Here is a 14,382-nt window from a genome sequence, read left to right as displayed (position 1 = left end):
GCAAGAAGATACGCCGGGGCAGCAGGCACTGATACAGCTTAGACTGGCGTTCAGGTTAAGAGAGATCGCTGACTATATAGACAGCGGAAGGCGTAGAAACAGTCTGCAGTGCAAGCATCTACCGGGGCCTCACTATAACTTCCGCTAGGCTCTTTAACATGCGGTTAAGGTAGGCTTATTTCTGTTTGTAGCGGCAAATTTACACTGCGAAGAGAAGCCATTGCTTGTGTGAAAAAAATTTTGCTAAAGGTTTTTGAAGTACAAACAGAGAATTACATATGTCAAAATTATAGTAGCCTATAGTTTTGTTATTTTATACATTAAATAATATATTACTTTAAGTAATACATAGTACATTTTGGGTTAAACATATTCTCTATAGCTTCAAATGCAAGGCTCCAACAGCTGTATATACGATACCCTCTCTAACAAAATAATTGTTACATGGCTTTAAGTAGAGATTCAATTTTTAACAAGAGTTCCTAAGGCTGTGTATCTGTTACAGGCTAGAGTTCTTGCTATTGATGGCTTTGCTTTTATCTAATCATGACACCAGAGCAATAAGGGAAATTTTAAGTTCATGGTTGCAATTAATTTCATAGTTTCTCTGAAGGAATATCTAATATAAAACTTTAGCGATTCGGAACAAAAACATTTATTCAAAAATTGAGCCGTGAGTAACTAAACCAGCTTTCAATCTGTTTCAATTAGCTTTTTCCTTTGTAGAAAGAGGTTAAATCTTTTACAAGAGATTTGCAGGCCTAGCAAGCTCAAGGGTAAACAACTCCCAAGACGCACTGCCAAAGAGAACAGGAAAGAAATTGTAATGAATAACAAGAAAGTTATTTTTGCGCCATACTGACACGCCAACTTATCCGTACTTGTGCATTTAGCACAAATTATGTTGATGAAGAAGTCATCAGTCATATATTTAGAACCCTGACCTTCAGTAAGGTCGAATGCAGGAAGTAGTGACCTTGTTACTCTACGTGAAGCTCAAGCTCAGACTTGGACAAGCTCCACATGACTTCTTACAATTTCCTTCATCTATTATTTTATTCATTTTAGACATTTTCTACCAAATAGATTTCTGTGATTTATTTTCTACCAAGTGTACTATAAAGCTTTTTCTAAATATTTTCCACAGATAATTTCTATATATATTATATTATAGATATTTTTATAGTATATTCTAAAATTATAACTTTATGCCAAGAAGACATTTAATGATTTGCATGTCTGAAGCTATCTAAATCTCTTTCTTTATTATCTCTCTCTTGTATCATTATTATAGCTTTTTTCATGTTATTAATAAAATCATAATTGCCAGCTAACATTTAATGTCTTAACAACATTGTGATCATCTCAAATGTGATTACTAATTTTTGGATTTCGATACAAACTTATAATGTATGATGAGTTGCTCTAAAAACTGACCAGCTCATCGAGTTGATTTTTGTTGTTTATTTTCAAGTTCAAAAACTCTTTCCACTGTTATTCTTCTTTTCAGTCCAAACAGTGGTGCCAAATCTCTAATGTGTCTAATTCATCAGCATAAATAATGCAGATATTACTGGGAGTTGTGTCCCCCTCCAGCAATATTCATTAGCTGTTGTGTTCGTAAAGGATAATAACTTTCCACACAATGGCTCATTATTGATCACAGTACTGTATTAGTAAAGAGCTTTCAGGCTGTAGTAGAGCTTCATAAAGGCTTTCAGCCTGTGATTCACTAATCCTTTTGTATGCGGGCATGTTTATTCACCCGTCTGAAGACATTGAAATGTGAAACCTATGTTGGACCCTCATAGTGAGAGGCTGAAGTACTAGTGTAGAGATTGAAAGGTGTGGCAGCTGGTGACTCGACAATACCGAGTAGCTATGAACAGGCTTGGTTTCGGTAAGTCTTGTCTGTCGCGAAACATTATCACCGTCTGTACTTACATTAAACCAGGGAGATTGCTTTTAGAAGGTTTTCATGTTTTCTCAAGTCTGCTATCTGTATTAAAAGTGATTACAAATTTGCTGATTTAGAATGGTTGATGTTGATTGATTGATTGATTAATTGACTGGTACATTGGTTGATTGATTTATTGGTTGATTGATATTAAAAAGTGGGCAGACAGCCAAAACAATGTGCGCATTGCAGACGATGTAATAAGTATTAAAAGCTAAGCTTTTGTGAAATGTTTAGAGAAACTCCTTAGCAGCCATGTTGTGTGAAAATGTGCTTGCCAGTGATAGAGTTGTGTTCACTTGCGCATCATCTATACAAACAACCAGCTAAGTCAAATTGAAAACGTATCAGCTGCACAAGGATTGTCTGTGCCATAAAAATAATGAGAATATGTCATCGATGAACATATAATTGCCTGTGAGGTTTCTTTTAACCTGAAAGGAAAGTTGAAGAGCTGATGGAGTAACCTGAAGGAAAGGAAATTCAGCCAATCAGAATCATAGCTGACACGTGTTGGCTGGTCAAATCGACTGCCTTTTGTAACATTACTGCAGCTTTATGTAACAGACATCTAGCCATAGACAAGGTCCTCTTAGCAAATAACCACCGGTTATGTAGCTGATGATTTCATAGTTTGAAGGAAACCAAACAATATTTCAAAAATTCTTAGCCTAAGATGCATATGCCTAGAGCGTTTAACGGCCACCGAAGTCTCTTTAGAACTAGTGAGTTTATCAAGGAGGTACCTTCTAGTCAAAAGGTATTAGAGAAAGAGGTGAGTCGCCCTTGAAAAGCCCTCAGCCACAGATCTAAAGGACATGCTTTGTAAAGCAAATCCTAAACACCGACCAACTCTTTTATGCTGACCACTTCACCAAGATTAACATTCTACAATCGTAAATATTATTTGAGTAATAACTCATTGACTGCCAGAAGCTTCTCACAAAAGAATCGTATATACCATGTATCAAGATAATTTTTATTGGTCAATATCACAAAAGGAGGATATGGTATTACAGGTCCACCTCCATTTGCTATGGGGTATGCTGGAGAATATCTGTTACCACCAGCACCGCCCAATCAAATGTACGATGGTAGGAGAGAAGCACCATTCTACGTAGCAGCAGCAGCAGCACACACTCCCCACTATAGTAGAGAAGAGCGAAGGCCACGCAAAGGAGAGAGAAACAAGAGAAGCAAATCAGCCAATCATGCTCGGTCTCCGAATAGAGTCACTCAGTCACACTCGGTGAGAGATGCTGATATAGTGACTTTCATGACTGATATAGTGACTCTCATGACTGATATAGTGACTCTTACGACTGATATAGTGACTCTTGCTACTGATATGGTGACTCTTGCTCCTGATATGGTGACTCTTGCTACTGATATGGTGACTCTTGTTACTGATATGGTGACTCTTGCTACTGATATGGTGAATCTTGTTACTGATATGGTGACTCTTGCTACTGATATGGTGACTCTTGCTACTGATATGGTGACTCTTGCTATTGATATGGTGACTCTTGTTACTGATACGGTGACTCTTGCGATTGATATGGGGACACTTGCTACTGATATGGTGACTCTTGCTACCGATATGGTGACTCTTGCTACTGATATGGTGACTCTTGCTATTGATATGGTGACTCTTGCTACTGATATGGTGACTCTTGCTTTTGATATGGTGACTCTTTCTACTGATATGGTGACTCTTGCTACTGATATGGTGACTCTTGTTACTGATATGGTGACTCTTGCTACTGATATGGTGACTCTTGCTACTGATTTGGTGACTCTTGCTACTGATTTGGTGACTCTTGCTACTGATATGGTGACTCTTGCTACTGATATGGTGACTCTTGCTCCTGATATGGAGACACTTGCTACTGATATGGTGACTCTTGCTCCTGATATGGTGACTCTTGCTCCTGATATGGTGACTCTTGCTCCTGATATGGTGACTCTTGCTACTGATATGGTGACTCTTGCTACTGATATGGGGACTCTTGCTATTGATATGGTGACTCTTGCTCCTAATATGGAGACTCTTGCTACTGATATGGTGACTCTTGCTCCCGATATGGTGACTTTTGTTACTGATATGGTGACTCTTGTTACTGATATGGTGACTCTTGCTACTGATTTGGTGACTCTTGCTACTGATTTGGTGACTCTTGCTACTGATATGGTGAATCTTGCTACTGATATGGTGACTCTTGCTACTGATATGCTGACTTTTGCATTTTTTAACAATTTATTTCCATGTTTTCTGGTAAGGGATATATTACAGAAATGTGGAAAAAAGTATTACAGGAAAGACCTGAGTGAGGTTGCTTTAGCTCTGGCAAAACTAAAATCCTTGGCTGGCTAAGTTGAGTTGGTGTTTGTGCATATTGTAAAATTCATTGTCATATCTATATAGAAAAAAGTTCATTGATTAGTGTTTGTTGGTTTATTATCTATTTTCTTTAAAGTTGTGCTCTCTGTGCAGGGCACAATTTACATAAAAGAATATTATCTACAGGTTACACTTACTCTTGTTTGAATGAGCCTTTTCGGCACTTGCGTTCTTTTGCAGAAAGCAAAGATATTTTGCTACACAAGATAATGATGCACGTAAATCAGAAAATCTTATTGATTCTATTACCATTACATAAGCCAAGCCTGCATAAATAGTCTGTAGCTCATATCATAAGCTGTCCTGTCAGTGACTACTAATAACTCTGCTAGAGTAACCTTGGCCATGTTTCTTACTTGGCAGCGAGGGCGAGCTGAGAAGGATCCTTTGAATCAGTGGAGCCAGTGGAGAACGGGTATAAATGATGACTTAGGAAGAGACCTGGTACGCAATACCTATCGGCCTATACTCGTCGGAAGAGAATTTGATGACTTGATACGACCATCCTCTAAAACTAAGAAGGGAGTTTATAACTATTCCTCTACGATCGATCAGGCCACGCAGTTGCAAAAAGAAGATTTTGTTAACTTTGGTGAGTTATAGGTTGCAGTTTCATTGAGTTCATATATGACTAACAATATGTATGTGTTGATATGATCAACTATTGTTTTTAGGTCAGAATATTAAATGATGAGCAAAAAAGCATTATGGCAATTCATGAAACCTTTTTTATGAAATGGTGGCTCAAAAAAATGGGTCTCGGCATATCACAAACATTTACCTGTTACATATCCTGTTCTCAAACACTAAATTCATTGCAGTCTTTTTGTTGTCTTCTAAGAAAAGCATCATTTTAAATATTTTTATCCGAGTTCCTTGAATAAATATTTAAAGAATCTCTGGTTGAGCATTTGATGTTCTTATTGTATCGATGATGTAAATCGTTGCTGTCGTACAAAAGTTATCCTCGATGTACATGTTTGAGATTAGTTTGTAAGGAGCTAGCAATGAGACTGTTGAGATACTTAATAAGTTAGTTCTTTTTTATTAAAGTACAATGTTTGAGTACGTCATCGAAATAAAGAGATTCCAAACTACTGCGGTTTCGTGATGGCGGAGATTAACTGTTCATTTTTGAGCTTGCAAGAGCTTGTAATCACATTTCCACATATTTTGTACCAACAACCCAACAGAGTACGGCCTGGTGAATCTTTTGATACCAAATAACTGTAATGTGAATTTGATTGCAAGTCAACCTGTAACAGAGATTAACTAAGAATTAATTTTTTGGCATTGAGCCAAAGTGAAAGATTCAAGGTCATTTTTACGGCTAAAGAAATTCCCAGTTCAAATCTATATTATAACATTCATTAGAGGAGCATTACTAAAAACTCAGACTTATCTGTTATTGAAAAATAAACTGTAAAATCAGGCGTGTTGACTGTGAAAATGTAAAAACTTTCAGTTCGGGTTTTTTCATCTAATGCAAAGATAAAATAAGAAGGTTTCAATTAACTGCTGACAAAGTTATCTATTTACTTTTGCCCTTTACAATAAACAAAAAACAGTCGTTGATATGTTATCAGTATCGACTGTATTTTAAGTTAGACAAGATGGCTGTGATGCCATGTAGTCTGTACATGTCTAACTCTGACCTTGGGAAAACAAAACTTGAACAAAGCCTTTTATTTAAACAAGCGCTTTAGGCAGTCGTTTATACACCTTTCAACAAGACATTTGATATTCTACACATATAGATATATATATTATATATATATATATATATATATATATATATATATATATATATATATATATATATAATGACTGATGAATGTTGGGTTACATGCTTGACTTCACTGCTAGTTTGATAATATCTTAGTACTCTAAACTTGTATTTGAAAATGCTTCAAATTTAATTTTTCTTTCCTGCCGAAAAACTGGATTAATGTGTTAGCTGATGCTTGTTTTAGGTTAGACTAAATTAATGTGTTGTACTGATAAAACTTTTAGGAATGTTGGGTTGAATTAGCAATGTATCATAATGCATAAGTTTATCAGATGCAAATGAGCTAGGAGTCTAGAAAATAGCTCAAACAGCGAAAAGCATGTTTCACCTGTATACTTTTCTATTTTTGGAATAATGCGATCTGTACAGGTATGCATTTCATCGATAGACTCTGTGTTGTGAGTCATGTGACCTGTACACCTGTGTATTCTGTCGATATAATACCTGTCTGTGAGTCACCTAGAATATATTGTACTAATATAAGTACTTCAAATACAGGTGTTCACTATTCCGCACTTAGGAGTAACGTGATCTATACACGTGTATATTCTGTCGATATACTCCCCATCTGTGAGTCATCTAGAATATATTGTACATGTACTAGTATGATTGGCAGTTTCGTCCCCTGTAAAAGATCATCATGAGTAATCAGTAAGTTATGTGCATAATTATCTCACGAAATGCTAAGGTGGCTGAGTAGTATAGTGGTGAGCCCGCCGGTCTTTAATACAGATTGTCGACGTTCAACTCCCATGAAAAGCAATCTTTCCGCTAGCGCTGTTAGCGTGGCTTCAGACGAACAGACAGGCACTGCTCTTATGACAGTTAAGATTACATTAGATGATATTAACATGAGAGATTTGATCTGTTGTAGGTATTCCACGAGCACAGCTATCTGTTCCTGCCACAAACAGGAGAGTCAGAGAAGACTTCAGTGATGATAGCGATTCAGAATCCGATGTGCCCTTCTATTCTATTAACAGGGTAAAACTTAATCCTCTCCCTTCAATCTTTAAACATAGAAGTAGTTGCTGAGATTCAAACAAGCTTTACGTTTTGTTGAGATATATTAGTTGTCTCTGACATATTTTATTATATTTTCAAGCAGTACTGTGTTTATTGTGTGACATCACATCATGTCACGACGTCATAGATTTAGCTATTGCAGTATATACTGTTAAAGTATTCTATATTACATAGTGCTAAATTATATCATACATTGTTATTGTATTATATATATACTATATATACCATATTATATTATTCTGTTACATTATACTAGATTATATTGTATTATCTTATGAACAAACAGGATTACAGTAGTTACCAGTTCTAAGCTTGTTGAAAATAATAGCTGGACTTGCCTGGTTTATTATTGAAACTGAACTGACTTGACCATAGCTGGAAAGAAAGCAATATAACAACTATGCAACAAGTGAAAGAGAAAAACATACAATTGTGTGAGGTCCAAAGGTACAACTAGACAAAGCACGCAAAGACAAAGGAAAAAGGCAGACTAAAATGAGCAGACACATACCATACATACAGAAACTATTATGTAACCAACAAAGCTATGGCTAGTGATGATACTGCCAAGCGTCAGAGACTCTAATCGACAGTGAGACAGGCTGTTGTTTCATGGGACACAAGTTATGTGCATGCAAGCTATCTACTCATAAGTTACTAATTGCTATTTGGAGTGTTTGGGCAATGACTTATGGAATGGGTAATGATCATGACAGTGGGCACACGCTGACGCTCATAAACTGCTGCAAAATATCAACAACTACTCAAACACTCTGCAGATACTCGGCAGCGCTTCACAAAATAAAAGCCCTTCAAGAAATGATACCTTCCAAAGGCAAAGCTACAAATTTTACTAGTTTGAACGGCCAGAAGTAGGAGAATAGATTCTATGAGACCCTTTTGTCTCGAGCATTCAAATCCCTCTGCAATATCGTGTAGAATTTCATCTGTCTCAGCTCCAAGCAGGGAGGCATATTCGTTATTTCTGCTTACTCCCAACTCTACATGCTAAAGACACAGTTTTAGGTATTCTGTGAGCAACTCGAAGAATATGCGGTGTTTGGAAACATGCTCTCCACGGGGGAGATTACTGGGAGAGCTGGCCGCAGTATTTTGGAAGGTTCGGAGCAGGAAGAACAAAGAAATAATTTTCTTATGACAAACACCCAATTTTTGAGAAACTTTTTGACATGGTTTCTTAGTACTATCCAAGACCTTCTCAGTAGCAACAGTTTGACTATATCATGGTAAAATAAGCTAACCAAAAGAAGGTACCGAACACATGAACCTATCACAGTGCAAATTGTGATACAGATCAGTGTTGTAGTGCTCCAATCAAAGCCTTATCAGTCAAAAGCCAGCATTTTTGCCAAGTAGGAAGGGATTTGTGACTTAATATCTAAAAAGCTCAAAACACCCACAGAGAACACTGTAGATCCAGTGGACGGCTGAAATATTTTTAAAAAGCGATCTGGGATTGCGCTGCTGCAGGCAAGCTAAAAGAAACCCTGGCTGGCTTACTGCATCATATTAATTATTCAGCCAATCACGTGTGGTAAACTGATATTCAGCCAATCACGTATGGTAAGCTGATATTCAACCAATCACACATGGTGAACTGATATTCAGCCAATCACACATGGTAAAGTGATATTCAGCCAATCACACATGATAAACTGACATTCGACCAATCATGCATGGTAAACTGATATTCAGCCAATCACGTATGGTAAACTGATATTCAGCCAATCGTGTATGGTAAACTGATGTTCAGCCAATCACGCATGATAAACAGATATTCAGCCAATCACGTATGGTAAACTAATATTCAGCCAATCACACATGGTAAACTGCTATTCAGCCAATCATGTATGGCAAACTGATATTCAGCCAATCACCTATGGTAAACTGATATTCAGCCAATCACGCATGGCAAACTGATATTCAGCCAATCACGCATGAAAAACTGATATTCAGCTAATCAGGCATGGAAAACTGAAAGCGCTGCTCTGTAAAAAAACGAACACAGAAAATAAGCGATACCACTGGTGATGCCGGTGCAGAAGCACAGCAGGTCAATTATAGGAAGAGTTTTGGAAAATAATGGGATTCACTCAGCCTGGTGATTGTACCACCTTCCGATTTGTGTGATATTTGAGGTTTACTCTGATGTAAAGATTGCATAGGAACATGTTACTCAGCTGTTTGGTATCCTCAAAAGAAAAGATGGTACAACTATAATACATGGTATATTATTATAGTTGTACAAATAATATATACATGTATGTACAACTATCATTGACAAAGCTAAACAATTAAACCAATTTATTAACCACTGCAATGGCTGATACAACAATTGAAGGCATGTGTCTTATCAAGTATTGTAGTCAATTCATTAGTTTGAGTTAATTTATGATTGGTTGAACCGTTTATAGCTTATGATTGGTTGAACCGATTATAGCTTATGATTGGTTGAACCAATTATAGCTTATGATTGGTTGAACCGATTATAGCTTATGATTGGTTGAACCGAGTATAGCTTATGATTGGTTGATCGGGTAAAATTCGTATAAATCGTCTATCTACAGTAGATAGACAGTTTATATAAAACTGGTTAGTTTAGAAGTCATATTCAGCAAGAAGTCAGTGTGATGAGCCAATTGAAAAACTGCCAAACTGTGATCATCTTCGTTTGAATAAGTTACCCACATTTGTAGCAAATTTTTAAAAATCATTTATTTTACGTGTTTCTCGTGAATTAAACATAAACACTAGAAAATGCTGTCTGCTGCCTTTCCTATGCTCAACTAATCATTCAAACACAACTATTTGATAGCAAAGGAACATATGTCAATAAATATCACTGGCCATGCTAATTATATTACATGTCTTTTAGCTCCCTGGAGATGTACGTCGAGGTGGCCCGTATCCAATCCAGCAACCTATAGGTCGTCCTTCTCGCAGGTGAGGAGGAGCATTGAATTAGCTTTAACATATTTGAAAAGATGAAAACCGAGTAGTTTTTTATATTTCTTACAGAGACAATAGGAGTCGTCACATGATTATTAAATGGGTTTAGACAACCGATTATGGTAATGGATTTTACTAGATGGTAAATGGTAGCAATGTACTTACTGTAACCAATCCAAAATCAGAACTTATAATCTGATAGGGTATAAATTATCTAGTGTCTTTGGCAATTGTTGACATTTATTCAAGCCTGTGTAATTAGGTTGTGTAGCCTGTGTAATACAGACATATACAAATTTCATACAAACGCACAGACATATACATGTGCATACACACATATGTATACATATATGTATATGTATACTAATATGTACACATATGTATGTACAAATATGTACATGTCCACATATATGTACAAAGTCGCGTATACTGATATATACCTATTTATATATGTATAAATATTTATGTACATAATAAATATATCTATACTATATATATACATACATATTCATATAGCTGCATCTATAAGTTAGATTACAAAAAGCAGCTTTGTGAATGGTTTTTTAATAATAACATGTCATCAATTGCCTACTTCTAATGGAGCAGCATTGAAACTGTTTAGCTCTCATGCTATGAACCCAATGATATGCTAACTTGCAGAGATCACTCAAGTGAAAGATACGAGAGATCTCGAGGACAGCATCGTCATTTGTCACCAGAAATAATTGTGAGAAATGGTAGCCATGGTCTGTATAGATGAGAAGATATCAGTTTGAGCTAGCTAGACCCTCAGACTACGAAACATAGAGACGAGTTCATGTCTATTGGACCCATCCGCTCGCAATATTATCATCATTACATGAACTAACTACATGATCATGAATAATACTTTTCTACAAGTTATTATTAATAATTTTCTTGTATTTCATTGGCTAACGACTTCACTTGTTAATCTTATCGCTGATGTTCTGCTAAAAAAGGTAGTTCAGTCGAAATAGTAAAAATGATATCTACTCAGTTTAACAGCGTCGGACTGTTCAGCTAACATCGATAGAAGCTCAGAACTGAAGGCAGTATCCAAATATCAGAGTCATATGCTGCCACCTTGAGAGACATTCATCATAATTGAGATACCGTAATATTTGGATTACTGAGTTCATCTTCTGTGTAAGCGTTGCTATTGGCATCTGCTTCTTCTTTACCTAATTTGGTGGACTCGACTACAAATAGCGAATACATAAATATTTATTATAAAGTTTTAATAAAACTATAACTTCTAAAATACATAGCGTCCCGATAACTAAATACTATATATGATTCCACATTCTCCACAAATACAAAATGTATAGTTGAGTGAGCAAATATTTTCTTGCTTTCATCACCTGATAAAACTGTTCAATGTAAATAGGATCTTTACTAAATTAATAGTATCTTTACATTGCTAATGATAGAATATTGTAGCAGTATTCAAAAAGTATTTCTTGCAAGTGTGTCATCTGTGCAAATTATTTCTCTATTGCCAGAATATTTGGAGAAAAGTTTCTTACATAAATTCTTCATCACTAAACTATATGTCAAGCTCATTATTTTTGTGATCACAATGATACATAACATATTAAATAGTATTATGTTTAGTAATGATATTAGTACAATAATAAAAACTGGTCATAATTCTATCTGCTGGATCTCTCAGGTTAATTGTTCTGATGCAGTTTGTAGGGGCAAGAAGCTTGCTAATCAATAATAATAATCAATGGTAATAATATTAGTAGTAGTAATAATAACATGAATAACAATAGTGATATTCTTGTTAGTAAAAATATTTCAATGTCGTTATTAGAAGTAACAAATATTTTTCTAATAAACAATTATTGGTTCAAGTGGAGTTTAAAGATAGAAGACTATAAGAGTTGTTGGTCCTTTCATCATTTTAATATCATGAACTTGTGACACAAAACTACAAAATAAACTTAATGCCTAGTAAACAACAGGGTCTAAAATTACATTGCTTTTGTGAGTATGGTTCTATTCAGACACCAACACTACAGCAAAAAGAAGCTTACTAATCCTTGACCTAGCTACAGCTGTCTGAAATATCTAATTTTTTGTTAAATGGATGTCTATCGGCTTCAGATGAGCAATCATTTTACAAAATAATTCAGCAATGAGCTCTTGAAATACTACATACACATTAAATAGGGCTACTGGAAGATCATTCGCAAAAGGTGGTGAGTAATACTTGTGATCAGATCACGGATAAGTGAATTACATGTACAGACTACCAGCCAATTAGCCATAACACGGGTATAAACTAGTTATAGTACAACAACTAGCGGAATGCCCGGCCTTGTACGGGTATTAAAAACAGCTTATAAAACAGCGACAGGTTATGTAGTGACCTGGCACATTGCCTACGGCTAATTTAAGCAAGCTAGTGAACTTACTAATAAGAGCCGTGAGAACAAGCCAAAAAGGATGTTGCGCCATAACGGAGAGCGGTATGCGTATTTTCCCCCACATAGTGACATATATCACCGAAAGATTCCATCAATCTCGCGTAGCTTAATTGGTAAGAAGTTTGCCTGATGAACGGGAGGTTCAGAGATCAATTCTTCTGTAATATTTTCGTTGGATTCCTCGTTCCAATATTGTATTAGCTAAAGCTGGACACACTCGCACGCGCGTACACAAACTTTGAGATTTATATATATACACTGTAGATTACAAATTAATTGAATACAACAATACTGGCTAGTTTTTGCTGTGCATCACAAAGAGTAATTTTCTTTTCCGTATTTGCAAATAACAAAAAATTGTTACCATGTTGAAAGATTTGGTTTGGGTCGATTGCAAACTTAATTTGTTCTAGAAAGTTTTAGATACTGCTGGAGAATGCAAGATCAAAATGATTGGTTTAGAGTTGACATAATGAATAGTCCAGAAAAACTCAAAAACTATTTCATCTAATACAACAGAAAGTAAAACTTTATTTGAAAGAATCTTTCTCCCTAGATCTGTTTCACTATATGTATATGTATATGTATAACTCGCACCTTTCGAAAATTTCCAGAAATCATCTGTAGCCAACCGTGCAGGATCAGCTTTTTCCTAAAAAATATAGTGAAAGGCTCTTTATAGAATGCAATAAAATTGTGTTGTATAAAAATGGCGAATATAACGAGCTGTATAAACAAACTGGAAACCGGGAAAAATCTTACACTTACTATTGACCCATAAACTTGAAGATTAGTTTGAATGAGGCTTTTCAGAGTCAGTCTAATGGGTAGATGTTTGATTACATAATATGTATTTGCTTTCTTATGAGTTTTAATTTTAATATAAATTATTGATAATATCGATACTGGCTATGAAACTGATTAATTCTCACCTCAACAATAACATGGGAGGATAACTCATCTAATGTCACGAGTTGGTAGGTTCTACATGTATATATAGATATGTTGGTAAGGTAGGTAATTGACAGCTGTACCTGTATAAGACAGCTGTACCTGTATAAGACAGCTGTACCTGTATGAGACAGCTGTACCTGAATAAGACAGCTGTACCTGTATGAGACAGCTGTACCTGTATAACACAGCTGTACCTGTATGAGACAGCTGTACCTGTATGAGACAGCTGTACCTGTATAAGTCAGCTGCACCTGTATAAGACAGCTGTACCTGTATGAGACAGCTGTACCTGTATAAAACAGTTGTACCTGTATAAAACAGCTGTACCTGTATAAGACAGCAGCTGTACCTGTATAATCTGGGTCAGTTGCTCATCAAATGTAATTATGTCACTTCTGCCTTTATATTTCCTTCCATCAGCGCCCTGAAGTAATTGTTCATTTCTGTTTAGAGCTCCGGCAGCAATAAATTCTTCTTCTTGGAATAAGTCCCTAAATATTGATATAGTTTGACAGAATTTTAAACTCGACATTCAATCTAACAAAGTGTCTACTGCAAGGTGAATAAAAAATAGACTGTGTAATAAGAGTTGTCTTCTACAAATTATACGTCTAAAGACAACCCCACATGAGCGGTCTTTCATTATAATACCTTTATATAGAATATAAGTTTTTATGTATAAAATACATGAAAACCATGTTTGAAGCCATCTTTTATTTTAATGAATTATTTTTCAGATTTCCACGCTGTTTATACCTTAGACATCTAGTTTTCCCAACAATATTATTAGAGTAGATGTTGCGAGGAGATGGAGATGGTGTCGCTGTAG

General features: G+C 35.7%; 1 protein-coding gene across 1 annotated transcript; it reads left to right on the top strand.

The window, feature by feature from the left end:
* Positions 1-1,791: 1,791 nt before the first annotated feature.
* On the top strand, positions 1,792-11,746 carry LOC137394677 (uncharacterized). The gene is made up of 6 exons (XM_068081434.1): positions 1,792-1,900; positions 2,977-3,206; positions 4,722-4,950; positions 7,022-7,131; positions 10,070-10,137; positions 10,804-11,746. The coding sequence occupies exons 1-6, from the start codon at positions 1,882-1,884 to the stop codon at positions 10,901-10,903; spliced, it is 756 nt and encodes a 251-aa protein (XP_067937535.1). The 5' UTR covers positions 1,792-1,881; the 3' UTR covers positions 10,904-11,746.
* The last annotated feature ends 2,636 nt before the right edge of the window (positions 11,747-14,382 follow it).

The sequence above is a fragment of the Watersipora subatra genome, chromosome 4, assembly GCF_963576615.1.
Source record: "Watersipora subatra chromosome 4, tzWatSuba1.1, whole genome shotgun sequence".
Classification (NCBI taxonomy): Eukaryota; Metazoa; Bryozoa; class Gymnolaemata; order Cheilostomatida; family Watersiporidae; genus Watersipora; species Watersipora subatra.
This window is presented reverse-complemented; position numbering and strand designations above follow the sequence as displayed.